Source organism: Lytechinus variegatus, chromosome 6 (assembly GCF_018143015.1).
Source record: "Lytechinus variegatus isolate NC3 chromosome 6, Lvar_3.0, whole genome shotgun sequence".
NCBI classification, from domain to species: Eukaryota; Metazoa; Echinodermata; class Echinoidea; order Temnopleuroida; family Toxopneustidae; genus Lytechinus; species Lytechinus variegatus.
Genome location: NC_054745.1, coordinates 35,875,708 through 35,903,203, shown reverse-complemented (window position 1 = coordinate 35,903,203; position 27,496 = coordinate 35,875,708). Strand labels below are relative to the sequence as shown.

The following is a 27,496-nucleotide window of genomic DNA, read 5'->3' as shown; positions in this document are numbered from 1 at the left end:
AGAACACCTGTAATCTTACCAGATTGCGTTATCTTACATAATATTATGTAAAATTACAGGATATTGGTATTTGGTGTTGGAACCTTAAAAAATCTCCTTAAATAAAAAACCATTTTCCCTTTTTATACAGACCTGTTCTGTTGAATTGTAGAAAAAAATCCTGTTTTATGAATTTACAGAATGAGTCTGTTATTGCTTTCTGCAAATTTTTGTTTTTCTCCCTGTGAATTCAGGGTTTTTAACAGTGTATGATTATTTCCACACACCATGGTACACAAGTGCAATAAATTTTATTCATTTCTGATTTTCCCCGCCTCCCCCTTTTTTCTCTCTATCATAATCTCTTTCTTGTGATGTATTTCGATTTGATCGTCGACAACGTCAAAAACCATTGCTGTAGTCTAGGATTCCGGTCGTTGTTCTGAATCTGCAAGCCTCAAAAAAATGTCCTTGAGTGACGTCTGGCTTCCCGAATCTACGCGGATTACCCTGAAGTCGGCGATGGATTTTCCAAGGCTAGCAAGCAACACGCTTGGGTCTTGGTTATCGACTGATGATATCATGTACAGTTCTGTTGAAAGGAAACGGAAAGGGGTAGACAAAATCATGGGCGGAAATCCCAGGGTGGGGGGGATGGCCTACTCGAAATAGTAGGGTGGGGACACTAGCGTACCTACGAGTCACAACCCATGCAAAGTACCTATCCCAGCCCCCTCCCCAACGAGAAGTTGAATCTTTTTTTTTTCTTTTCTTCTTTTGCTTGTCAATTTTTTGTTCTGCTGTGAAATATCCTTTATATCCGGTTGACGACCCTTTTTTCTGGCTTGTCAATTTTTTTGTGGCGGACGATTTTGCCCCCACCCCCTGTGAAAAATCCTAGATACGCCACGGGGGGGGGGCACAATATGAAATATCCCCCTTCTATTTGTGGTCTTTTATGATGGTAAGAAATACATCATTCAAAATCAAAATAAAAACATTTTAGCACGAGATGACCTTACTTTTGGGATGATGGCATTTTTTTGTCAAATTCATTTTCGTCGAAATGACCAACTTTGGGGTGATAACCTCTTTCTTTTTTTTTTGCTTGTTAAATTATCTAGCCCCTTGTCCCCCCCCCCCCCTAGCTTCTGGGAGAGATTTCCACCCCTGGACAAAATACAAATACCAGTTGTGGTTAGGACCTCTAAATGAGTTCGAAAAGAAGCCAATAAAATGGCCACCGGAGTGATTGTAAACACAAATATACATACAAAAAACTCTTGGAAAAATGCTTAATTACTGAGAAATTAGCAAACTAGGCGCAGAACTCCATAATGGCGGGTATTTTTTCCCAGTAATAATAATACATTGTCCGACGGATACCTTTTGTGTAAGTGATCATCAAAATTACGGGTTTTCCGCTGTAATTTCATGATTTTACACTTTCTTTTACTCATTTTTACACATTATTTTTCGTTCAAGGGGTTGGATTCACCTTCACCGTCATTAATATCATTAGCTTTTTTATAATTATTTTAATTATCTCCATGCATATCATACTACGATTTGGATGTTAGTGATATAATGAGTATTATGTCACTATTATCACCGTCATCAGCATCAACAGCATCATCATCACCATTGTCATCATCATATCCGCCACCATTATCACCACTTCCATGATCGACCATCTCCATCTCCATCATCATCATCATCTCCATCATCACTATCATCTCCATCATCATCATCTCCATTATCTCCATCATCAATATCATCATCATCTCCATCATCAATATCATCTCCATCATCATCATCTCCATCATCACCATCATCTCAATCATCGTCATCATCTCCATCATCACTATCATCTCCATCATCATCATCTCCATCCTCATCATCTTCTCCATCATCACCACTATCATCATCATCATCATCATGACCACCACCACCACCACCGTCATCATCACCTTCATCAAAATCATCATCATTATCATCATGACCATCACCACCACCATCATTATCAATAAATTCGGTATACCTTGTGGAGTGTTTGCAGCCTCGAACACAGCATCACCTGTCGGATCAAGACTAGTGAGGAAGAACATGTTATTCTGTGGAATCACAGTGTTCGGTTCCGTCATCCAGGATGGAAAAACCTTTGATAATAAAGTAAAGCGAGATATCAAGTTAGCATGTCGAGAGACCGAGCAAGTAATTCACGATAACGAGTTAGTAAGTCAAGAAAACGAGTCAGTAAATCCTGAAAGAACAACTAGTACCCTGTAAAAAAAAATAACCAGCACGAGGGTAATTATGTGTCCTTCTGATTTGGGGTAGTATTTTACGTACGGGAAGCATTTTGTGCGGCAGGGTTAAAATGGGGAAAAAAATCATCACACTGAATAAATAAAAATGTCCAAAAGAAATGCCCAATGTTGATTGGACACATAACTACCCTCATGGAGCATTTTTACGCTATATATTTTTGAGTGTAAGTCGGGAGAATGAATCAGTAAGTCGAGAAAATTAATAAGTGAGTCTAGATCGAGTCAAAAGTCGGTAGAACGATTAAAAAGTTGTGATAATGTAAAGGGAGGCCATAGAGTTTAAAAGTCTAGAGAACGATTACGTAAATCGAGAGAACAAGCAAAGTCGAAAGAAAGAGTCAGTTGGTCGATATAACGAGTTAGTTAAGTCGAGGAAGCGAGTTCAGTAAATCGAGAGAACGCGTTGGTTAGTCCTAAGAACCAGTACGTAAATCGAGAGAACAAATCAAGAGAATGAGTTGGAAAGTCGAGAGAACCAGTAAAGAAAGTAGAGAGAACGAGTTAGTAGGTCAAAATAACCATGGTAACGAGTTAAGTGGAGAGAACAAGTTCTTAAGTCGAAAGAACGAGTTAGTAAGTCGAGAGAATGAGTTAGGAAATCGGGAGACCCAGTTAGTAAGTCGGGAAAACGTGCTGGTAGGTCGTGAGAGTGAGTAAGTAAATCGAGAGAACGAGTAGAAAGTCAAGAGAATAAACTTGAGTGAACGAGTTAAGTTGTAAAACTAGTACTTCGCTGGAACGAGTTGGTGAAAAAAATGAAACGAGTTATTGATTCATGGGGCCAGGTTAAAAGTCGAGGAAATGAGTAAGGAAATTTAAAAATAAGTTATCATTATTTATTCCCCCCCCCATTGCCCCCCCCCCCGACCCTATACAAACCGTGCAATGCAAATACAAATATACAATTTGAATAATTAAATGAGAAGAACATGCACATTTACCATGTCGACTTGGATGTGATCAAAGTTCAACCAATTAGAAAATTCTTACAGCCTGGCAAGGTAACAAATAACATATATTTGCGCTCACGATGGCGAAGAATGGGGGTTAAAAATAGACAAAAAATTGTATGATGCCTGGTAATAGAAGAATACATGTAGGGCTTAAAACAATTATGTATCATGAACTGCATTTGTGATTTTCGCTGGCGTCTGATAAGGAACAAGTTTGAAAGTGGTATAAATAATATATATTGAAAAGAGGGGGCCCTAATGACTCAATGTTGCACTCTTAAACTCAGTCAAATTGACAAGACCAGTAGTCAGCTGGGTGCAACTGATATGTCTAGTCACAATTCTGACAAATATTCTAGTAAGAAAGAACTATGTTCTAGTAAAATACGACTAAAAATAGTCAAAATAACAATGTTCTAGTAATATACGACTAAAAAATAGTCAAATATGACAGGAATAACAGTTGCACCCAGCTGACCCTATTACCTAGTCATTTTTGACTGATTTGTTTTCTTAGAGTGTGCTCTGATGAGCTAACATGAAGTAAAACTTACAACTACACCCAAAGGACCTTCGGAGACGCCTTCGACGCACATTGGGTCGTGGCAATAGCTTCCAGACTCGGCGCCCTTCTCGACGTTGGAGTGCGGCGTCGGTGTCGAAATGGCAACGGGGATGCCCCCGTCGCCGACCTCATTCCTTTTGTCAATTCTTTCGTAGAGGTTCAGAGTTAAAGTTTCTAATACAATGCAAAAAAAAAAATATATATATATATACATGTGTGTGTGTTAAAATATAAAATGTTGCTGTTTCATTTGTAGGCCGGGGCTCCCTGTTACACAGTCATCTTTGCGATGAATTGCAAATGTGAAATAACAGCACTGATTGGTCCCTGGTCAGTATTTCAAACCGAATGCCCGTGTAACATTGATATTGATTGGTCAGTTCATTTGTGTACGGGCCAAATGTAAATCCATTAGACATGTAAGTACATGCAGCATTAGTTCTAAAAAGAAACAAATGAACAAAACTTAATCGTGACTTTTTTATCTATCAATGTGATAGATTTTGACATAATATTCAGACAATTATATACTATCTTTCACTCTTTCCCTTCATTTTTATTTCTTTCTCCCTTTTCTTTGTTAAATTTAATTTAGGGGATGGAAAATGGCACGAAGCCTCCTTCTCCTTCTCATCTGTACACTAATATGTAAGCCTAGTCGGTCCAGTATTATAGGAATGAAATATCTTGGAATTTAGGAAGAACCCGACATTCACGCAGAGGGCGTTTATTCAATTAAGGCCAAACAGAGTTGGATTCTGCGCATTATTACACCAAAAAATATTAAACACAGTTAAAAATATTCAAATGAAGAAAATTCTTAGGGTGAGAATTGTTTTCCGTTACCCAATACAACATAGACATCAATAAATCATTCTCTGATACTCTATATATTTTTATTGCAAACGGTTCTTGGAAATGAAAAAAGTGCCTTTATAAACCCTTGGTTTACATTCTGTAAGAGCTAGGGGGAAATGAATAAACGGTTACACTTCGTAATTCCGAAGCTTCGTAATTCCGAAGGTTCTTTATTCCGAAGGTTCGTAATTCCGAAACACGTAAATTGCCTATACCTCGATGTTCGTTAATCCGAAAACGAAAAAGGGTTCGTTAATCCGAACATTTGTGGCGTAATTCCGACGATTCGTTATTCCGAAGGTTCGATAATCCGAAAACGAAATAAGGTTCGTTGTTCCGAAGGTTCGTTAATCCGAAAACGAAATAAGGTTCGTTGTTCCGAAGGTTCGTTAATCCGAAAACGAAAAAAGGTTCGTTATTCCGAAGGTTCGTTGATCCGAAAACGAAATAAGGTTCGTTTTTCCGAAGGTTCGTTAATCCGAAAACGAAATAAGGTTCGTTTTTCCGAAGGTTCGTTAATCCGAAAACGAAATAAGGTTCGTTAATCCGAAAACAAAATAAGGTTCGTTAATCCGAAAAATTAAAACCGGGAAAGCAGAGGCAGAGGCAAGGGGAGGGGGGCGGGGGACACTGTTGCCGTTTAATTATCATATGAGGATGGTAAGGCAAGGGCGGCCGAACGAACGAAATGGGCACTTTGGTGATATTTTCACCTTAAGATTATCATCTGCTTGAAGTCATTGTGTGTTTGTTAGTGATTAAGAAGAGAAAAACTTTTTTGAAGTGACTTCTTATTATGGCAAAATTTGTATATTTAGGCTTTATTTTTCGGGAGAGAGTATAATGAGCGAGCGGCTTGGTAAAACAAATTCAAAGGTGAAATTGTATAACGTTTTTTGTGGTCAATTATTAAAATGGCATTATTGCGAGGTGTTGCGAGCGTGAATCACAAGCTAAACTTTAGCTTATTTCAATAAAAAATGGAAATTAGTTTTTAAAAATCCGAGCAGATTTCTGCTGTCATTAAAAAAGATGTGCATCTAACTAAAGAATTAACACGAGCGCAAAACGCGAGCTTAAACATACTGACCAGAAAAGAAACATGTTAAAGAAAGCATTTAGTGACCTCTTTAGGATGAATATTTACCAATCGAATGAGAGTGCGAAGCGCAAGCTGAAATTTTTCAATATTCCAGCCTGAAAACTTAACTCAACTTGTATACTTTAAAGAGTATTTTATTTCGAAAAAACATGAAAAACGGCATATTTATTTTTGAAAAAGGAACTTTCCCATTTTGGAAAATATTAATTCCCTTGTTTTTTATTCCATTTTTGATGCCCCCTGCCTCCCTCCCGGTGGATCCAACTTTCGTCAAATAAAGGGGGGGGGGGCAATTTTTTTTAACCATATTTTCTTTGATCGGCAGTTTAAAGTTGATTTTTGTTTGTTTCTTTGAAAGGGTAGTCCTAACAGTCAATAATTAGCTTTATCCTTATAAAATAAAGTAAATATGTAATAACATGATAAACCATTTTTAAATAATGCGAGCGCGAGCTATATATTTTTGTTAATATGATGGGCAATATGTTTGTGATCTTCAAAGCGAGATGCCTATGTAACTAAAATTAGATAATAACTGCTAGCAAGAAGCGCGAAGATAATTTTTAAATATATAAGCTCTGACCTGATCTAAAGGGGACATTTTAAGAACTTTTTGCAGTTAGCCATGCATGAAGACGATGCGTGTTTTAGCCAATGGCGGCGGAACGAATTTTTTTTTTTTTGGGGGGGGCAAAGCAAAAAAAAGGGGCCAATAGGGGCAATTTGGTGCAAACGGATATTTTCACCATTAGATTATCATCTGTGTAAAGAGGTTGTGTGTTTTGTAGTAACTAAATTGAGCACAATTTTTTAAGTGATCACTAAAGTTATATATTTACGTTTCATTTCTGCGAGCGTAGAGAGCAAGCGGTTTGGGGGAAAAAGTCAAATCTGAAGATGTAAAATTCACCTTTTTGGTCATTACTGTTAAAAGGGCATCCTTGTGAGATGTTGCGAGCGAATCACGTGCTCAAACTTTTGGAAATTTCATGTGGGCCTAGAATGATAATATTGATATAGATATCATTTACCCAGGGAAGCCACTTCAGTTCTGAAAACTATTCTCCCAGCTATTATTTTTTTTTTTTACAAGAATGCTTAGAATGTCAAGTTTTCAGGTTGGAAAATCGGAAAAATTTGGCTCACGTTTCTCGCTCGCATCAAGTATTGTTTATTGAGGAACTCATTCTATTCCTGGTTACAAAAAAAGAAGTATGAAATGTCCAGTTTTCAGGTTGGAATATCACAAATTTTAAGCTTGCGGTTCGCGCTCTCATTATTTAGTTCGTGAGATATACATTCATGAGTCACTAAATGCAGTCCTTAAAAGATTACTTTCTGAAGCCTGTTGCATAAAACTTTTTACCTGAGAAAACTCTGGTAAAAACTGAAAACTAAGGTTAGTCTGATTTCCGCCAAAAGTTTCATGCAACGGGCCCCAGGTCAGTATATAAACAAATTACAGCTCGCCCTCGCATTAATTCTTTAGAAAGAATCTTTCTCACGATTACAAAAAATGCTCGGAATGCTCACTTCACGTCTTGTTACATAGTTTCACTTGCGATTCGCGCTTTCAACATTTCACAAGGATCATTATTAGTATTATTTTTATTTTTATTACCAGCAGAAGCTGTTATTAAAATGACATCCCCTCCAATACAAATCCTATTATCTAGAGGTTGCTCGCACGCTTCCAACACACTTGATCCCCTGCATCTTTAATTAAACCATTTGCTTATAAGCAGCAATTGCTCAGATAAAATCGAAATTAGCCTATGCTTGATCAGGGCGCCATTCTTAATGAAACATGCTTTGGCCCCAACACACGCATGTATCATCGATCGTTATTACTATCATTGCATAATATCGTGTAATCTTGTAATGACAACATCGTTTTTGTTACCAAAATGAATTATTTTCATTTTCGGAAATACGAACCTTATTTAATTTTCGGATTAACGAACCTTATTTCGTTTTCGGATTAACGAACCTTATTTCGTTTTCGGATTAACGAACCTTATTTCGTTTTCGGATTAACGAACCTTCGGAATTACGAACCTTATTTCGTTTTCGGATTAACGAACCTTCGGAATTACGAACCTTATTTCGTTTTCGGATTAACGAACCTTCGGAATTACGAACCTTATTTTGTTTTCGGATTAACGAACCTTCGGAATTACGAACCTTATTTCGTTTTCGGATTGACGAACCTTCGGAATTACGAACCTTCGGAAATACGAACCTTCGGAATAACCGAACCTTCGGAATTACGAAGCTTCGGAATTACGAATGTATGCGGAATATACATACAATACTGGAAACACCACTAAAAGTGGTTGTCGATTGACCAACGTTATACCTTAAGATTGATAGCTGCTGGAAAACAATGTGTTCTCATTTTGTTCACAGTGCATTCATAATGTGTTCACAGTGTATTCATAGTGTGTTCACATTGTATTCATAGTGTATTCATAGTGTGTTTACAGTGTATTCATAGTGTGTTCATAGTGTGTTCACAGTGTATTCAAAGTGTATTCAAAGTGTATTCATAGTGTGTTTACAGTGTATTCATAGTGTGTTCATAGTGTGTTCACAGTGTATTCAAAGTGTATTCAAAGTGTATTCATAGTGTGTTCACAGTGTTTTCACAGTGTGTTCACAGTGTATTCATAGTGTGTTCATGGTGTGTTCAAAGTGTATTCAAAATGTATTCACAATGTGTTCACAGTGTATTCACAGTGTGTCCACAGAAGTTTCAAAATGTGTTCACAGTATGCTCGCATTTAGGTCACTGTGTCTTCACAATGTGTTCACCGTGTGCATAAAGTGTGTTCAGTGTGTTGACAGTGAGTTTATAATCTGTTCACAGTGCGTTTAAGACTCCACACTGTTGATCCCTTTACAGCGTGTGAGTGTCAGTGTCCTACACTGTGTGGCACTGCGTTTGCGGTGTATTAACATGGTGGAATATTTTGAATTTTTTTGAAAATTTTATTATAGGTTTTCCCGTCCAATTTCATCAGGGTTGCATTTAAATTAATGAAAGGACTTTCAAATTCGAAATATTTTGTCAACCCTCTGCACACATGGTTCATTTTCATTTGTTCATCATTTAATTCCATTTTATATCATTCCTTTGAATTTGGTAGAAATTCAATTTAGGGAGAAATTCGTTCAAATTAATGGCCAAAAGTTGTCATTTAATTTCGCAACGACGAACTGATCGTTTAATTTCACCCAAAATACCATTTTCAATTTCATTAATCGGCACACATATTTGCACTTTAAACGTCCAAATTCAGATAAAATGTTTTTGTGTTCATTTTTCTTTTATAACGTTATTCAATTTTTTTCTCCAAACTTTACCCTATCTTTTTTTCTGATCTTTCAGTTAGAATAATTTTATTCCATTCTGTTTGATAAAGACGCAATTCATGTAACACTTATAGGATATGGTTGTGAACGGTTATTCTTTTAGTGATTAATGAGTGGGTGCAGGGGCGGATCAAGGATTTCCAAAAAAAAGGGGGGCATTTTCCCTAGGAATTTGACGAGCAAAACAGGTTTTTAACCAAAGAATGAGGGACGGTCCACGATTTTTTTTTAAATTGTGGCTCTCAAAGGGGGGGGGGGGGCACGGACACGAGCCGGGTGTGCCCCCTGGATCCGCCAGTGAGTGGGTGGATGACCTATGCCAATGGTAGGTATTTTTTTATCATCTTGTTCTTTTTTTTATTTCATATTATTGTAAATTATATCGTTGTGGGGAAGGGATGGTATTGACCACGATCTATAGTTATGAAAGTGGAAAAACGAGTTGTTGTTCCGATGATGGTTTTTCAGATGGATGATACATTTCAGTATATATAAAAAAATAAAAAATAAAATACGAAAAACACTGTGCATATCCTATCAGTGATCGCATATTAATGATTTTGAATTCCTAAACCTTCGCAAGGAGGGTACCGTTGCGAATTTGAAAACACCTCTTCGGCTATTTGAATTTGATCGATCTTTATACTTGTTTAAATGAAATAACCATGAAATCGCGTGCCAATATGATTAAATTAAATAAAGTATTTGGGTATTTAAATGTTGATCTCATAGGTCATTCGAATTAGTTGCAAATTGAACTATTACATCATTAAATCGGTTGAAATTTTGACGAAATTGGACGGGAAAACCTATATTATGCTCAAATTAAACTGTGTAAAACTGTATAAACATGACCACGCATTGTGCTGCATACTTTAAACACACTGTGCGCACATAGTTGACTATGTGAATTCGTGATTTGTACCGTATAAATACTCAGTCAAATTTAAGTGTGAAGATGATTTCAGATAGTGCTTCACAGTGTACAGTGTGAGACTCACTGTGAAAATTAGTGTGGTCCAACTTAAGACGTGCCACCATTATGACGTTATATCCGATAACAAACAATTGGTCTGTTTCTCAGTTTTGTTTTGTGTGAAGTTTGAAAATTTATGAAAGTTTAAAATTTGAAAGTTATTTAAAGTTTGGAAGTTTATTTACTTACTCAACAACACATTCTGGGTATCGGAGTTCGTTAAAAATACATTAGAACACTTAACATAATATCAATAGCATAATAGCAATATGGCATTTCGCGTGCGATTTAATTAAGGAACTTAAGGAACCTACAGACACTATTGTACAACGCCTACTTAGCTTGTTGTACGCGATCAAATGGGAGGCTGAATGTCACATATTCGTACCGTTGCACAGCACAAGACGTACCATCCAAAATGTACCATTGCACGGCTTTAGGAGGTGACGTCACAATGCGATTTCATTGAGTAAATGCGCGTACATCCCGCTGTCTAAATGCGCAATGCTGTCCAAGATCATGTACGCTTGTGGGATTTTGCTTTTTGCTTTCAATATTTTTGCTCCCTTTTGATAGATTACTGGAGGGGGAAACTCATGTTTTTTTCATATTTTCGCTAGATTCCGAGGCGTTGTACAACACAAATAGCGAATATTCTTATTCGTGCAATGGTGCGAGATTTCGCATTCGGTGAAAGAAAGAAACGCTCTATTCAACTCGGCTAACGCCTCGTTGAATAGAGCATCTTTCTTTCACCTCATGCGAAATCTCGCACCATCGCACTCATGCCTATTCGCTATTTGTATACAAGATCCTCTTTTCATACAGATTCCTTAACATTTCTCTTTTATTAACTTCCGTTTTCATCTTTTTTATCAAATGTATTTTTTTTTGGTAATATGTCATTATGCTTTGTTGTGAAGTATGAAAATAAATTCAGGTCTTTGCCCTTATCAACTTCTGGCTTCCTTGACATGCCTAAAATTTCGAAAACTTGGGGGAAAGATCGTTTGTTTTTGCATGCCCCACTTTGTGGAATAGCCTTCCTGAAGACAAAATAATGTACCTCTGATGAAACTTTAAAAATCTTCTAAAAAAACTTTTTTTTATTTAACTCATAGCTCTTTATGCACCTTCAGCACTCTACAGGGTGGATTTGGCGCTTTGTTAGTCACATTATTATCATCATTACTATTGTTATTATTATGATTATTAATGATAATAATTAAACTTAATTATTAAAAACTTACGCGATGCTGGCACAAAGGTCGCCTTATCGGTATCGATCTCCATGTATTGGTCATCTTCTTTGAGTATTATCTGGACGGGTGTGGAAGAGTCGTAGGTATACTGTGCAGCAACATCGAACGCAGCATTGGGAGGAATTATCACGGAAAAAGGAAACGTTCTGATGTGATGGTCGAATTTATGGGTGAAGAGCTCCTTGACGATCGGTCGATTGCCTGAGAATTAAAACAAGTGGAATGCCTCTGGCCGTCTCACCTGCATCACGCGGTTCAATATAGCAGCAGTGCTGACTTTGAATACTACTCTAACTCGCACAAGATGTTCAGTGATACATGGTTACTCTTATGTCCACTTTTTATGAACTAGACCAATAAACTTACAGAGATATGATGATTATTCAACAAAAAACCCCAACATGGCCAAAGTTCATTGACCTTACATGACCTTTGACCTTGATCATGTGACCTGAAACTCGCACAGGATGTTCAGTGATACTTGATTACTCTTATGTACAAGTTTCATGAATCAGATCCATAAACTTTCAAAGTTTTGATGGTAATTCAACTGATACACCCACTTTGGCCAAAGTTCATTGACCTTTGACCTTGGTCATGTGACCTGAAACGCGCACAGGATGTTCAGTGATATTTGATTACTCATATGTCCAAGTTTAATGAACTAGACTAATAAACTTTCAAAGTTATGATGGTAATTCAACAGATACCCCCGATTTGGCCAAAGTTCATTGACCCTAAATGACCTTTGACCTTAATCATGAGACCTGAAACTTGTACAAAATATTCAGTGATGCTTGATTACTATTATGTCCAAGTTTCATGAATCAGATCCATAAACTTTCAAAGTTATGATGGGAATTCAACAGATATCCCCAATTCGGCCAAAGTTCATTGACCCTAAATGACCTTTGACCTTGGTCATGTGACGTGAAACTCATGCAAGATGTTCAGTGATACTTGATTAACCTTATGTCCAAGTTTCATGAACTAGGTCCATATATTTTCTAAGTTATGATGACATTTCAAAAACTTAACCTCAGGTTAAGATTTCAATGTTGATTCCTCCAACATGGTCTAAGTTCATTGACCCTAAATGACCTTTGACCTTGGTCATGTGACATGAAACTCTAATAGGATGCTCAGTAATACTTGATTAACCTTATGGCCAAGTTTCATGAACTAGGTCCATATACTTTCTAAGTTATGATGTCATTTCAAAAACTTAACCTCAGGTTAAGATTTGATGTTGACGCCGCCGCCGCCGCCGCCGCCGTCGCCGCCGCCGTCGGAAAAGCGGCGCCTATAGTCTCACTCTGCTTCGCAGGTGAGACAAAAATCATCTTCTATAACATTCACTGAAAAACGCCATTTAGAATGAATTATAAGTACGTTGTGTAAAGCCCATCACTCTAACAAGATGTTTAATTTTGTCAGAAATTGATTTAACTCTTTGAAATTGCTTAAACGTTTTGTAACAACTTTAAAAAAAAAATTCAAACAATAGTTGATAGATATACGGTTTAAAGAACGGGCTGAAAATGTCAAAGAACGTTCTTAAAGGTGGAGGGCGTCGTGATCTAGTGATCTGGCCGTAGCAAGACAGGTCCCAGTCTTGGTCACCTATCTTGCTACTGCCCTCTCCAGACTTGATCAAGATTCATGTTTAAATGAAAATACCACCACAAATACAATTACACGATTCATGAATATATTGTATTAATATTAAAACACCACCTAAACTGCATTTACACGAGATCATAACAGCTGAAAAAAAACATTACAAACATGACAAAAGGCATCATGCAAAAAACAGATTTATTACTTGGAAATAAGACGGTTTCTAATTTACAATGTAAGGGGATGTTCAGTGATCGGCCTTACGCACGGACAAAGAAATTTTTTTTTTGCTGATAGAGAAAACTTTTAGAACACCTCCTGATTATAATCCTCCATATTTTCTTTAAAAAATAACTACTTTAAACCTAACTTTTTTTATAAAGTCACCCTGTAGTTCATGAAAATATTACGAAGTGAATTACATCGATATCAACAAGCTCAACGCGCTCGTTTAAATAGGTGCACGGCCCCCGATTTCAGATGGGCTATTTGTCAAACGCACGCACTGCGGACGGTGCCAGCTGCCCATTGACGCCAACAGTATAATGGTTAAAGGACAAGTCCACCCCACCAAAAAATGTTTCGAATACATGTAGAAAGAGAATAATCCAACAAGCATAACACTGAAAATTTCATCAAAATCGGATGTAAAATAAGAAAGTTGTGACATTTTTTTGCTTAATTTCACAAAACAGTGGTATGCACATCCTGGTGGATATGCAAATGAGGAGACGGATGACGTCATCCACTCACTATTTTCTCGTATTTTATTACGTAATAGGGAATATTCTATTTTTGTCTTCATTGTCAAGTGAAACAACTATTAATTCCTCGCTGAACATGTAGAATGGGCATTCTTAAATACTATATGATTCAGTCAAGTTGGTCCTCATTGTCAAATCTTTTAAATGATCAAATATTGTATAATTGAAACAATAAAGAAACAAAAGTAATAGTGAGTGAGGGACATCATCGACTGTCTCATTTCAATTGTGCATATCACTGTTTTGTGAAAAATAAGTAAAACTTTTTAAGTGTCATAACTTTCTTATTTTACATCCGATTTTGATAAAATTTTCAGCGTTTTGCTAGTTTGATTTTTTTTCTATTTATTTCAATCAAAAATTTTCTGGAGTGGACTTGACCTTTACTTAAGAGTGAATAATTTGCCGTTAAATTTAAGAATTATACAATCACTGGAAACCTTCAAATCCAAAATAAAATCTTATTTTTTCGACAGTATTAGTTATTGGCACTTTGACACTCATCCAAACTTTCTCATTCTTTTCTTGTGCGCCTCGGAATAGAATATTTCTAGATAGATGGCGCTATATAAATGCCTATCATTATTATTATCATTATTATTATCATTATTATTATTATTATGCCCCATCCATCTATTTGATATCTACGGTAAAGTCAAGTTGTACCTTCTTCGTCTAGATGGAAAGCAAACAGCCACGTTTCGTTTCCGTTCCGCTCAACCACCTTACAAGGAAAACAAGAGTAAAAATAACATGAAAGTAATACCATTGGGACAAGGATTAGCCAAATAGAAAATAAAAGTTCTTAAGGTCTGTATGAGCATATAAGGATATGTAATTAAAACTAAATGAAAGTAACTCCATTGATACGAGTATTACCGAAATAAAAAAGGTCTGTTTGAGCATATTTGGATATGTAGTCAAAATTAAATGAAAGTAACGCCATTGACAAAATAGCGAAATAAAAAAAATTAGAAAACAGGTCTGTCTGAACATCTTAGGATACACTGTTAGAAAAAATAAAAGAAGTTCCTGCAGCAGAGTCTCGAGAACACCTGTAATCTTACTGAATTGCGTAATAATCATTCTGTAAATTCATAAAACAAGAATTTTTCTGCAATTTAACAGAAATCAAATACCAATTTCCTGTAAGATTACGCAATTCGGTAAGATTACAGGTGCTCTCGAGACTCTGCTGCAGGAACTTCTTTTATTTTTTTCTAATAGTGTATGTACTCAAAATGAAATGAAAGTAACTCCATTGACACGAGGATTGGCGAAATAAAAAAAGATAATTAAAAAGGTCTGTCTGAATATATTAGGATATGTAGACAGAATGAAATAAAAGTAACTCCATTGACACGAGGATTAGCGAAATAAAAGAAATAATAAAAAGAGGTGTGTATTGAACATATAAGGATATGCAGTAAAAAGAAAGGATATTTCATCCCGTTCTCATAGTGGTTTTAGATTTAGTAAAAGCAAAACAATTAGAGATCCATCAAGGAATAATATAATTTTTTTTTCAAGATTTGTTTCTCTAACGATTTGCATGCAGTACCAAGCTTAATTCCCCATAGACCTATGCAATATGGCGGGAATTCTTGCTTAACATTCACTAAATATAGGCATAGGTGTCGCGTGATCATATGGCCGTAGTTAGATTTTTTCGGGGGGGGGGGGCAAGACGCGTGAAATTGTTGAAGAATTTCAAAAGCCAGGAAGCGAGTCGTATGAGCATGTCATATATGATATACTTTGATAAATTGTGTGAAAGTTTCCAGAAATAAAAATGTAAGTTCCTGCTGCGTACGCATACGGCCATGCGTGTCATAAAATATTAAACTGTCCGATTTTTTGTTTCATTTTCTGGGTAAATTCTATTTTATTGCAATTTATGCCACCTGGGTTCCTTTTCATAATAATTTGCTATGATAGCAACTCTTGATGGAATGTCAACTTTCAAATCAGGAAGCAGAATATTCAATGGTGTAATGGTAGTTGACATTCCAGCAAGAATGTCAAAATTCAAATCAGGAAGCAGAATATTCAATGGTGTAATGATAGTTGACATTCCAGCAAGAGTTGCTATCATAGCAACCTTTTTTTGGCATGGGTCCCTGGAGAAGTTGATTCGCCTGATTGTATGTACGTTTTTATTTAAAAAATACCCTTTTTAATAATAAAATTGAGGATTAAGGATTCAAGAAATTTAAAAGTAAATCAATACTGTGAAATCTGTGGTGTTAAAACTGACACCAATTGGTGTTACTAGAGGACCACACCCTGAGGTGTTAAAATTACACCCTAGAGATTGAACATAACACCAAAAAATGTAAATGTAACAACCATATGTGTTTTAATAACACCTATATGTGTAAAACTAACACCACCAATTTAACACCGGTGTAAAATAACTGCTGTGGTCCTCTATGTACACCGGTTAACACCACAGTTTTTGGTGTGTAATATTACCAAGGCTATGTTGGGTCCAATGTCCGTCAAACATTCCAGAATCGCCAGAGGACTCGAATTGGTCAGACCCGAGGTTAGGTTGTTAATGGATAAAAGGACGTCACGGTTTCTGTATGAAAAAAGTAAGGGTGCATAGACCGTTCACATTCATTTTGTAACGACCCCTCCCCCCTCCTTTTTTTTTTTTTTTTTTTTTTTTGCTTTTCAAACTTCTCCTAAACCAAAATCACCTTCACGTCTTATGTAGCGATACCTTTATTTCTTTGCTTGCCAAATTTTAACCAGCACACCAGATTGATCACAAGGCCCTGATATTTGTAATACGTAATTAGTTATTTGCTGTGTTTCTTTTTTCTACTGTTACAATAATTTATGCTTAATTGATTTGCATTTGTAGAATGTGAAATCACACTTGTAAGATAAAATGTATGTGCAGAAAGAAAGACGAATAATATCTTATCTTATTTGTCCACCACATAGTATTGAAACATAATTATATCAATTTGCAAATGTAGATGATTTAAGAAAGAATAGATAAATAATAATAATCATCATAATAATAACATAGGATTCGTATAACGCACGTATCCACCTTGCTAGTAGCTCAAGGTGATCCTATACAGTGCGTATCAAAAAAACGGGACAGATTTGGAAAGTCTATAAAATATTTGTTTCAAATTATGATGTCTATGTTTTGGTGTAAATAAATGCTCTAAGTTCTTATCTTTGAAATTCAATTAAAAAATAAATTTTGTTCATGCTTGAGCGAACACGGGACGTTTTTGTTGGGGGTCTAAAAAGAGGCTTGCGCCAGAATTGCAGAATATAAGTCATATGATCAGACTTCTTGCTAATCAGGATACTTCCTCTTGCCCTTTTCATTATCTGTGCCACAATATTCGAGTTATGCTGTCAAATTTCATTTACAAATTCATTTATAGAATTGAAATTATTTTGTTTTTTTTTTCATTTAAACTTCTCTTACCTTTTAATTTTCCTTCATAAGTAAATGAGAAAAGAAAAAAATGTTAACCCAAGCAAGAAGATTTGAATTATTAATTGTGAAAACTTGTGTCAAATCCTTTTATTATGTGAAACAGATTATGTAACTTTAAAAGACATGAATCTTTTTTCTAGGGGTCATTGATTCCTTGACCAAGTTTTATTGCTTGACAGGCATGACAGGAAACACAGGAATAAAAGGGATCCATGTCTTTCAATGACAATGGAATATTGAGTCAATTTTGAAGGAGCTTGATATGGTAGATCGGGTAAAATGTATTAAAAAGTTGTGAGCGAGCGAAGTTAGCACGCAAATATTCCCACTTTTTTATTACAATATCACATTTTCTGATAGATTTTGACATAATATTCATAAAATAATGTCATATTTTTATTTTCTATCTTTCCTTTCATATCCTGTCTACTTTTTTACTTGGTCATGATTTTTTTTAATGGAGGAGGGGGGAGCATCCTGATCACCCGCCCATCTGTGTGGCCCTGTTCAAAAGGCACAATAAACTTTGTAGCACACAATGAAAGGATTTGAAAAAAATCCACGCTCTCCCATAATTCGGTTGAAACAAAATTGTTTTAGCTTGAAGAAGGAATATTCCAAGCAAACAGAGAGCATATTAAAAAGAAACATTAGAATAATTTCAAGCAAATAAATAGATTTGAAAGTGAATTTTGACCGCATGATTTAAAAATTATGGCAAAGATAACGAAAAGATTGAGAGGAAGTCTGCTAATTAGCAAGCTGTCCGATCATCAATTTATAATTTTATGCCATTTTGGCGCAAGCCTCCTTTTTAACCCCAGACAAAATCATTCCGTGTTCGCTCAAGCATGAACAAAACTAAAAAAATTTAATAGCATTTGAACGATAACACCTTAGTGCACCTATAAACAACAAAATATAGACATCATAATTTGAACAAAAATTTTATAGACTTTTCAAATCTGTCCCGTTTTTTTTTTGATACGCACTTCATTGTCTCGATGATAACAAGAGTCTATCCACACTGCAAAACACCGGTGCTGATTTAACACCAGCCCAGAATCTATATATGTCCACACCAGAGAAGTGTTAAACTACACCAGTTTGGTTTCGGTCTAACACCAGATAGGTGTTTGTAAAACACCAATTAAAACAGCATGGATTTGATTCCAAACTGGTGTTGTTGCAATACTTCTCTGATGTGGACATATATAGATTCCGGTCAGGTGTTAAATCAACACTAGAGTGTTTGCAGGTTGGATAGACTCTTGTTATCATCGAGGCAATATAGGAGCGCCTTGAGCACCTAGCAAGGTGGATACGTGCGCTATACTGATGATGGTGATGATGATGATGATTGTTATTATTATTATTCTCATTATTACTATTATCATCAAGTCTCTCTCAAATCATCTAAATTTGTAAATTTGATTGATTGATTGCATTTATTCTTTTTCATTCAACAATTTAACAAAAGTTACAATGTAAAGCATAACACAAAAATATCATATACAGAAATGAAAAAAAGGGAACCCACTGGAAAGCAAAGCTTGTTAGTATGGGTTCCCTGCAATAAATAGTTAAAGTATATCTTTGATCAATGAAATTCAATTCGTAAATTAAAAAGGTTGTACAATGAAAAAGAATACCAGTGGGGTCAACTTTTATATAATTTATATAATTATGTTTGACTACTATCAGGGGTCTGCGAGGGAAGGTTTTTTTTCTTCAACAGAAGGTGCTCAACAAAATTTGGCAAGCAAAAAAATTATAATAAAGGTATCGCGACACTGAAATGCGTGAAGGTGATTTTGGTACAGGAGAAATTTGAAAGCCCCCCCCCCAAAAAAAAGGGGGGGGGTCGTAACAAATTGAATGTGATTCTGTTTTATTTAGCATACCAAACAGATTTCGAGGGGTGCTGTCTATGGTTAATAATATACGGAGCACCCCTGCTTGCCAGGGCCGTAACAAATACATATCGACATACACGTTGGAATCAATCATATCAAAATGTGGAAATAAGAAGAAAAGAAAAAAAAACAAATTGGCCGTAAAAATATGTCTTCAAAGCAACACTCTAAAAAGACATAGGGTAAAAATGCTCCATGGGGGTTATTATGTGTCCAACCAACATTGGGTATTTCTTTTGCAAATGTGGAAGAGCCGTGGTGTAGTGGTTCTGACTCTCGCCTTGTAAACAGAGGGTCGTGTGTTCGAATCCCACCGCGGTCTAGCGTCCTTTGGTAAGGCGTTAATCCACACTTTGCCACTCTCGACCCAGGTGCTAAATGGGTACCCGGTAGGATGCGAAAGATATTGTATGTTTGATTTTGCCAGCGCCATAATGAGGCTGCGATGAATGCAAGGAATGCTCCCCAGGGAGTGGAAATTGTGCACTTTTCGTGCGGGATTGAAATGAATCCAATGACCGGGGTAATAATATGCTGTAACGCGCTTTGGGCCATTCTGGGAAAAGCGCTTTATAAAAATTGGATATTATTATTATTATTGGGCATTTTTTATTTATCCAGTGTGATGAAAAAAAAATCCCGTTCTAAAATTTTGCTGCTTATGTTTTAATCTTACTGGGCAATATGCTCTCCGCATTGGGTAAAATACTGCCCCAAATTGGTTGGACACATAATCACCCTCGTGCTGGTTAAAATCTAACCCAATAGTTTTTACAATGTAATTTGGGCTGAGATAACAATAGATATTTGAAACTGAGGTGCATTTTAAGACTTAGCTATTGATGCACACACTAAATGACAGACTACACACATGTTCGTTCCCTTTTAAAGCATTTGTTCAAATTCTCTTTAATAAAAACTTCCATGACATTTGATACGGCGACCATTGCTCTGCCGCCATTTACACACATATTATTGGAATGACCAACTTCAACCCTAGAATCAACCCTATCCTAATCCTAAAACCTAAAAAAAATCCCTATTGCAACCCTAACCCTCATTGGCGGCGGAAGCAAAAAAAAAATTAAGGGGGGTCCACCTGAAATTTTGTGATGGATACAGGTAAAAAAAAAGTCATCAACCTAAATTTTAGGGGGGACCAGACACATTTTTGGGGGGGCCACCTGAATTTAGAGGGGGGATGCAGGAACCAAAAGTGACAAGCAAGTTATCCAAAAAAATCCTAATCCTAAAACCTAAAAAAATCCCTTTTGAAACCCTTAACCCTCATTGGCGGCGGAAGCCAAAAAAAAATTAAGGGGGGTCCACATGAAATTTTGTGATGGATACAGGTATAAAAAGTTGACAAGCAAAAAAAAAGTAATCAACAAGAAATTTAGGGGGGATCGTCCCCCCACCTCAAATTTAGGGGGGATATCTCCCCAACCCCGCCCCACTTCCGCCGCCCATGCCTACCCTATATCACAGACGAAATAAAACACGGAGCATATGTCGTGTTGCCTAATAGAAATCGGAAGTTCGTGTCATAAAACCAGGTTGCATGTCATGTAGACATGTCGTTTAATTTAGTTTTTTGCTGTGTATAATCAGAAACTAATAGCTCAATTTCCTTCCCTGTTTCTCTTCTCACTTTTATTTTCGGATAAAGTTTAAACCGCTGGCGAAATTTTACAGAATTTTTTTCTTATAATGACTTTCGATTACACTTCCGGTCGCCTTGAATTCTGTATTGGAATGGCTTTGAATGATTTGACAAATTCTAAAATGAAAATTATTATAACAAAAATGCACTGAAAGTGAAAATCATTTTAACAAAAGTATTCTGAAAGTGGAAATAGTAATTGCTTTGTCATAGCGGTACGCACGTGACTAATGCCAGAATAATATACAGCGCAAAAGATCAGTGTATTTTATTGACATGATAAGTATGTTTGCTAATAATACAGATTTTTGTCGGCATTAAACACGGTGGCTGCTCTAGGAAATTTCTTTGTTTGCACTGTGGAATATACTCCCCAAGTCACCCTTTAAATTTATATTTGGCACATGGTGTAATGTTTCAACAAAGTGGCCACATTGAAATTATTTTGTTCAGTGTGGAATGTATTATTCAATGTGGCCAATCATTGAAATTATTCTGACGCACTCCGGAACAGCTTGCTTCAGGTCAACACACTTTGAAATTATATTGGCACACTCCGATCTTCGTCAACATTGCCAAAGAAATTATCATATTCCGCAGATGCTATCTGCGGCAAATTTTTATGAAACGCATACTTTACGTTGTTTATTTTTTTTTGCTGCGGAAACAATGATTTGACGCTGAAAACGGGAAGTGCCGGCGCGGAATATATTAAAAATCCCCTTGAGTATATTCCTCAAGGTCACCACACTTTGACACGCTATTGACACACACTGTAGAGTATATTTCACAAGGTCGCCACACTTTGACACTCGATTATTGACACACACTGTAGAGTATATTCCTCAAGGTCGCCACACTTTGTCCATAGAGCTATTACTCTATGCTTTGACATTATACTCACAAACACAATGCGAAGTATATTCCTCAAGGTAACTTTGAAATTATATTGACATACTGTGCATCATTGGTGACTACAGACAAATATGTCTAGTGTCACACTAAGGATTATGCTTTCGCACAGTCTGACCATTGTAGCCACACTTTGAATTCACCGTTATCATTCCGTGATATATTATTACATGATAAACACCTTGGTAGACACCACTGTGGGGATGGCCACACTGTGAAACCAATGTGTTCATAGATTCAACCACGTGAAAACATTGAGAACGCAATGTGAACACACAGTGAACCCCTGTGAATACACTGTGAACACACTTTGATCATATTGTGTACACACTCTGAACAAGTTGTGAACTCCTTGTGAACACATTGTGAACACCTTGTGAACACACTGAACAACTTGTGAACACACTGTGAACGACTTGTGAACACACTGTGAACAACTTGTGAACACACTGTGAACAACTTGTGAACACACTGTAAACAACTTTTGAACACACTGTGAACTTGTGAACACACTGAACGACTTGTGAACACACTGTGAACGACTTGTGAACACACTGTGAACAACTTGTGAACACACTGTGAACAACTTGTGAACACACTGTGAACAACTTGTGAACACACTGTAAACAACTTGTAAACACACTGTGAACAACTTGTGAACACAATGTAAACGACTTTTGAACACAATGTGAACAACTTGTGAACACACTGTGAACAACTTGTGAACACACTGTGAACAACTTGTGAACACACTGTAAACAAAAAATTGTAAACACACTGTGAACAAGTTGTGAACACACTGTAAACAACTTTTGAACACACTGTGAACGTGTGAACACACTGTGAACAACTTGTGAACACACTGTGAACGACTTGTGAACACACTGTGAACAACTTGTGAACACACTGTGAACAACTTGTGAACACACTGTGAACAATTTATGAACACACTGTAAACAACAAATTGTAAACACACTGTGAACAACAAATTGTAAACACACTGTGAACAACTGGTGAACACACTGTAAACAACTTTTGAACACAATGTGAACAACTTGTGAACACACTGTGAACAACTTGTAAACACACTGAACAACTTGTGAACACACTGTAAACAACAAATTGTAAACACACTGTGAACAACTTGTGAACACACTGTAAACAACTTTTGAACACAATGTGAACAACTTTTGAACACACTGTGAACAACTTGTGAACACACTGTGAACAACTTGTAAACACACTGAACAACTTGTGAACACACTGTAAACAACAAATTGTAAACACACTGTGAACAACTTGTGAACACACTGTAAACAACTTTTGAACACAATGTGAACAACTTGTGAACACACTGTAAACAACAAATTGTAAACACACTGTGAACAACTTGTGAACACACTGTAAACAACTTTTGAACACAATGTGAACAACTTGTGAACACACTGTAAACAACAAATTGTAAACACACTGTGAACAACTTGTGAACACACTGTAAACAACTTTTGAACACAATGTGAACAACTTGTGAACACACTGTGAACTTGTGAACACACTGAACGACTTGTGAACACACTGTGAACGACTTGTGAACATACTGTGAACAACTTTTGAACACAATGTGAACAACTTTTGAACACACTGTGAACAACTTGTGAACACACTGTGAACAACTTGTGAACACACTGTAAACAACAAATTGTAAACACACTGTGAACGACTTGTGAACACACTGTAAACAACTTTTGAACATAATGTGAACAACTTTTGAACACACTGTGAACAACTTGTGAACACACTGTGAACAACTTGTAAACACACTGTGAACAACTTGTAAACACACTGTGAACAACTTGTGAACACACTGTAAACAACAAATTGTAAACACACTGTGAACAACTTGTGAACACACTGTAAACAACTTTTGAACACAATGTGAACAACTTTTGAACACGCTGTGAACAACTTGTGAACACACTGTGAACAACTTGTAAACACACTGTGAACAACTTGTGAACACACTGTAAACAACAAATTGTAAACACACTGTGAACAACTTGTGAACACACTGTAAACAACTTTTGAACACAATGTGAACAACTTGTGAACACACTGTGAACAACTTGTGAACACAATGTAAACAACTTTTGAACACAATGTGAACAACTTGTGAACACACTGTAAACAACTTTTGAACACACTGTGAACTTGTGAACACACTGAACGACTTGTGAACACACTGTGAACGACTTGTGAACACACTGTGAACAACTTGTGAACACACTGTAAACAACTTTTGAACACACTGTGAACAACTTGTGAACACACTGTGAACAACTTGTGAACACACTGTGAACAACTTGTGAACACACTGTAAACAACTTTTGAACACACTGTGAACAACTTGTGAACACACTGTGAACAACTTTTGAACACACTGTGAACAACTTTTGAACACACTGTGAACAACTTGTCAACAACTTGTGAACAACTTGTCAACACACTGTGAACAACTTGTGAACACATTGTGAACAACTTTTGAACACACTGTGAACAACTTGTCAACAACTTGTCAACACACTGTGAACAACTTGTGAACAACAAATTGTAAACACACTGTAAACAACTTTTGAACACAATGTGAACAACTTGTAAAAACACTGTGAACAACTTGTGAACACACTTTGAACAACTTGTGAACACACTGTGAACAACTTGTCAACACACTGTGAACAACTTGTAAAAACACTGTGAACAACTTTTGAAGACACTGTGAACAGCTTGTCAACAACTTGTGAACAACTTGTCAACACACTGTGAACAACTTGTGAACACACTGTGAACGACTTGTGAACACACTGTGAACGACTTGTGAACACACTGTGAACAACTTGTGAACACACTGTGAACAACTTGTGAACACACTGTGAACAACTTGTGAACACACTGTGAACGACTTGTGAACACACTGTGAACAACTTGTGAACACACTGTGAACAACTTGTAAAAACACTGTGAACAACTTTTGAACACACTGTGAACAACTTGTCAACAACTTGTGAACAACTTGTCAACACACTGTGAACAACTTGTGAACACACTGTGAACAACTTGTGAACACACTGTGAACAACTTGTGAACACACTGTGAACAACTTGTGAACACACTGTGAACAACTTTTGAACACACTGTGAACAACTTGTGAACACACTGTGAACGGCTTGTCAACACACTGTGAACAACTTGTGAACACACTGTGAACGACTTGTGAACACACTGTGAACAACTTGTGAACACACTGTGAACAACTTGTGAACAACTTGTCAACACACTGTGAACAACTTGTGAACACACTGTGAACAACTTGTGAACACACTGTGAACAACTTGTGAACAACTTGTGAACACATTGTGAACAACTTGTGAACACACTGTGCACACTGCGAACACACTGGGTAAATCTGGGGGGGGAGGGGAGTCACTAGGGTAACACTAGCCTAGTCTGCAAGCACAGATCCTCGGTTTTTGCATATATGAAGAGTCTGAAGTAGTGAGCCTAGATTCATTCATGCACTAGGCTGCTTTTTACTGCACACTTAAAGTATTTCCTACCCTTGTCATGATAGTAATAATAATAATAGTGATGAAAATAACAATAGAGGTAATAATAACAATAATAATTTGCTACTTGCATTGCACATTATATTCTGTCTATGCATTTTACAAATTGACCATTTAAATACGACAGAAATTGAATAATTAATTTTGGTTTCATTAAATTATGATACCATTCTACATCAAACTAAAATTACATTATTATCCATAGTTTGCACTGTGTTAAAATGTGAAATTGATTTGATTATTTTGATTTATTTAATTTCCACATTTCAAAGCAAATAATAATTTTTTTCATTATTACATAATATGCAAATATTTTTTTAACATAATGAATGATGTACATAAGTCATTATAAAATATCAACTCTACTGTGAAAATTATATCTATATTTACATTTTTCTTCAATTACTGAACATATACATAGAAATGTGGGAGACCTCCATATTGGAGCTTAAAAGTGAGGGAGGCCTCGATCGAAAGGAAAGGGGATAGAAAACCTGGGGGGGCCACTTCCATTCACAAGTGGATACCATGCGCGACCATGGGGTCTCGAAAAGCACCCTAAACACGTAATTTCCATATTCTGGAAATGCACCCCTTAACAAGTATTGGCGTGTGAAACCCTACCCTTAACAAGTATTGGAAACAAAACGATATAGTCTTGGCAAATATTCCCTGAAATGAACCCCTAAACAAGTACAGGAATGTTTTATTGTTACGGGTCCTTCGGTCGTCGGCTTTACCTTATTTGGTTTAGTACGACCCCATCTTCTACACCTCGCGCAAATCGGACTCTAAACACGAAGTGTTGGGCAAAAAGGACATCCTTTATAAAACATTTTAATTTTGTTTTATCATCCCCGCAAATTCGACCCTAAACACGTAATTTTCCTAGCGAAATAGATACCCTTTTTTCATTATTTTTGTGTTTTTGACACCCTTATCACGTTACGTACGTAACGTGCCCTTTCGTGAAAAAGACATCCTTTTTACGTTTTTTTTTTTTGGTCGCGCATGGTATCCACTCGTCAATGTAAGTGGCCCCTCCGGGATAGAAAACCAGACTGTATAGTACAATGAACGGGCATATTGCAAACATAAGTGTTGTATTTGAGGTGGTACATGCAGACTAGCTATAGCTCAAACCTACCTCAATCCAACCTTTCTAGCCAATCCTGACCCGTCGATAGCCCTGAACTCATGGCGTCCATGCGGTCCATTAAAGGAGTAAAGATGGGCACCGAACTCGGTGAGAGTGTAGGGTTTACCAGGAATATACTGTACGAATATCTCGCGAAAACCAATCCAGTGAGCTGGAAAAACCTGAAAATTAGGGACAAAAAGGATGATAAAACCCATGAAAATGATTTCGTTTTCTTTTTGTACAATCTTAATGATTTTCTGGTATGATAGTTTTATTGTTATGAGCTTAAAGCATGCACGGTACTCGCTACACACGATGGGTTCAATTAAGTCGGTAGCCGATATAATATCATGGGCAAAATAAATATTTAAAAATCGACAAATCTTTACACACATGCACACACCCTCTCTCTCTCACACACCCTCTCTCTCTCTCACACACCCTCACCCACACACACACCCTCACACACACACACATGCAACGATACGTTTTTAAGCGTTATACAATTAACGTACCACTTTTCCTGAGCCCCCTGTTGTGTCAAGAATGTCCGTCGTAGCTTCCTGCTTACTGGACTCCGTAGCTGGAGTCGTGCCTGCACCTCCCGAGGCTCGATCCTGCGCACTCGACGTCTCAACCGCTTGGGCAGCCGTAACCGCTTCGGTGGAGCTCACAGCCGCATCTTTCCCGGACTCAACCGAAGGCTTAGGATCGCCTGAAGGCGTTTCGTCGCGCTGGCCATTGCCTGCTATACCGCTTCCGGGGTCAGCATTGTCCACGGTTGCCCTGTTTGACTTCTTTGACCCTTTGGCGCCCATGATCCTTCTGCAACACAAACTCTTTAGAAATGTACAAAACTGTTTCGATTGAGACACGATGACCTATAATGGTTATGTTGTTCAGAAGCTTGTACCATAAACTGACTAAGAGTTGGCACACAATGCAGCTGCACTTTTGTCCTCAGTACGCTCATGAGCGTGATGTCTAT

At 36.9% G+C, this 27,496-nt stretch overlaps 1 protein-coding gene across 1 annotated transcript; it reads right to left on the bottom strand.

The window, feature by feature from the left end:
• Positions 1-27,496, bottom strand: LOC121417411. Its single transcript, XM_041611108.1, has 8 exons — positions 27,024-27,496; positions 26,515-26,687; positions 16,260-16,368; positions 14,451-14,508; positions 11,389-11,601; positions 3,817-4,001; positions 2,021-2,138; positions 1-571 (listed from the first exon to the last, which is right to left on the bottom strand). The coding sequence occupies exons 1-8, from the start codon at positions 27,324-27,326 to the stop codon at positions 402-404; spliced, it is 1,329 nt and encodes a 442-aa protein (XP_041467042.1). The 5' UTR covers positions 27,327-27,496; the 3' UTR covers positions 1-401.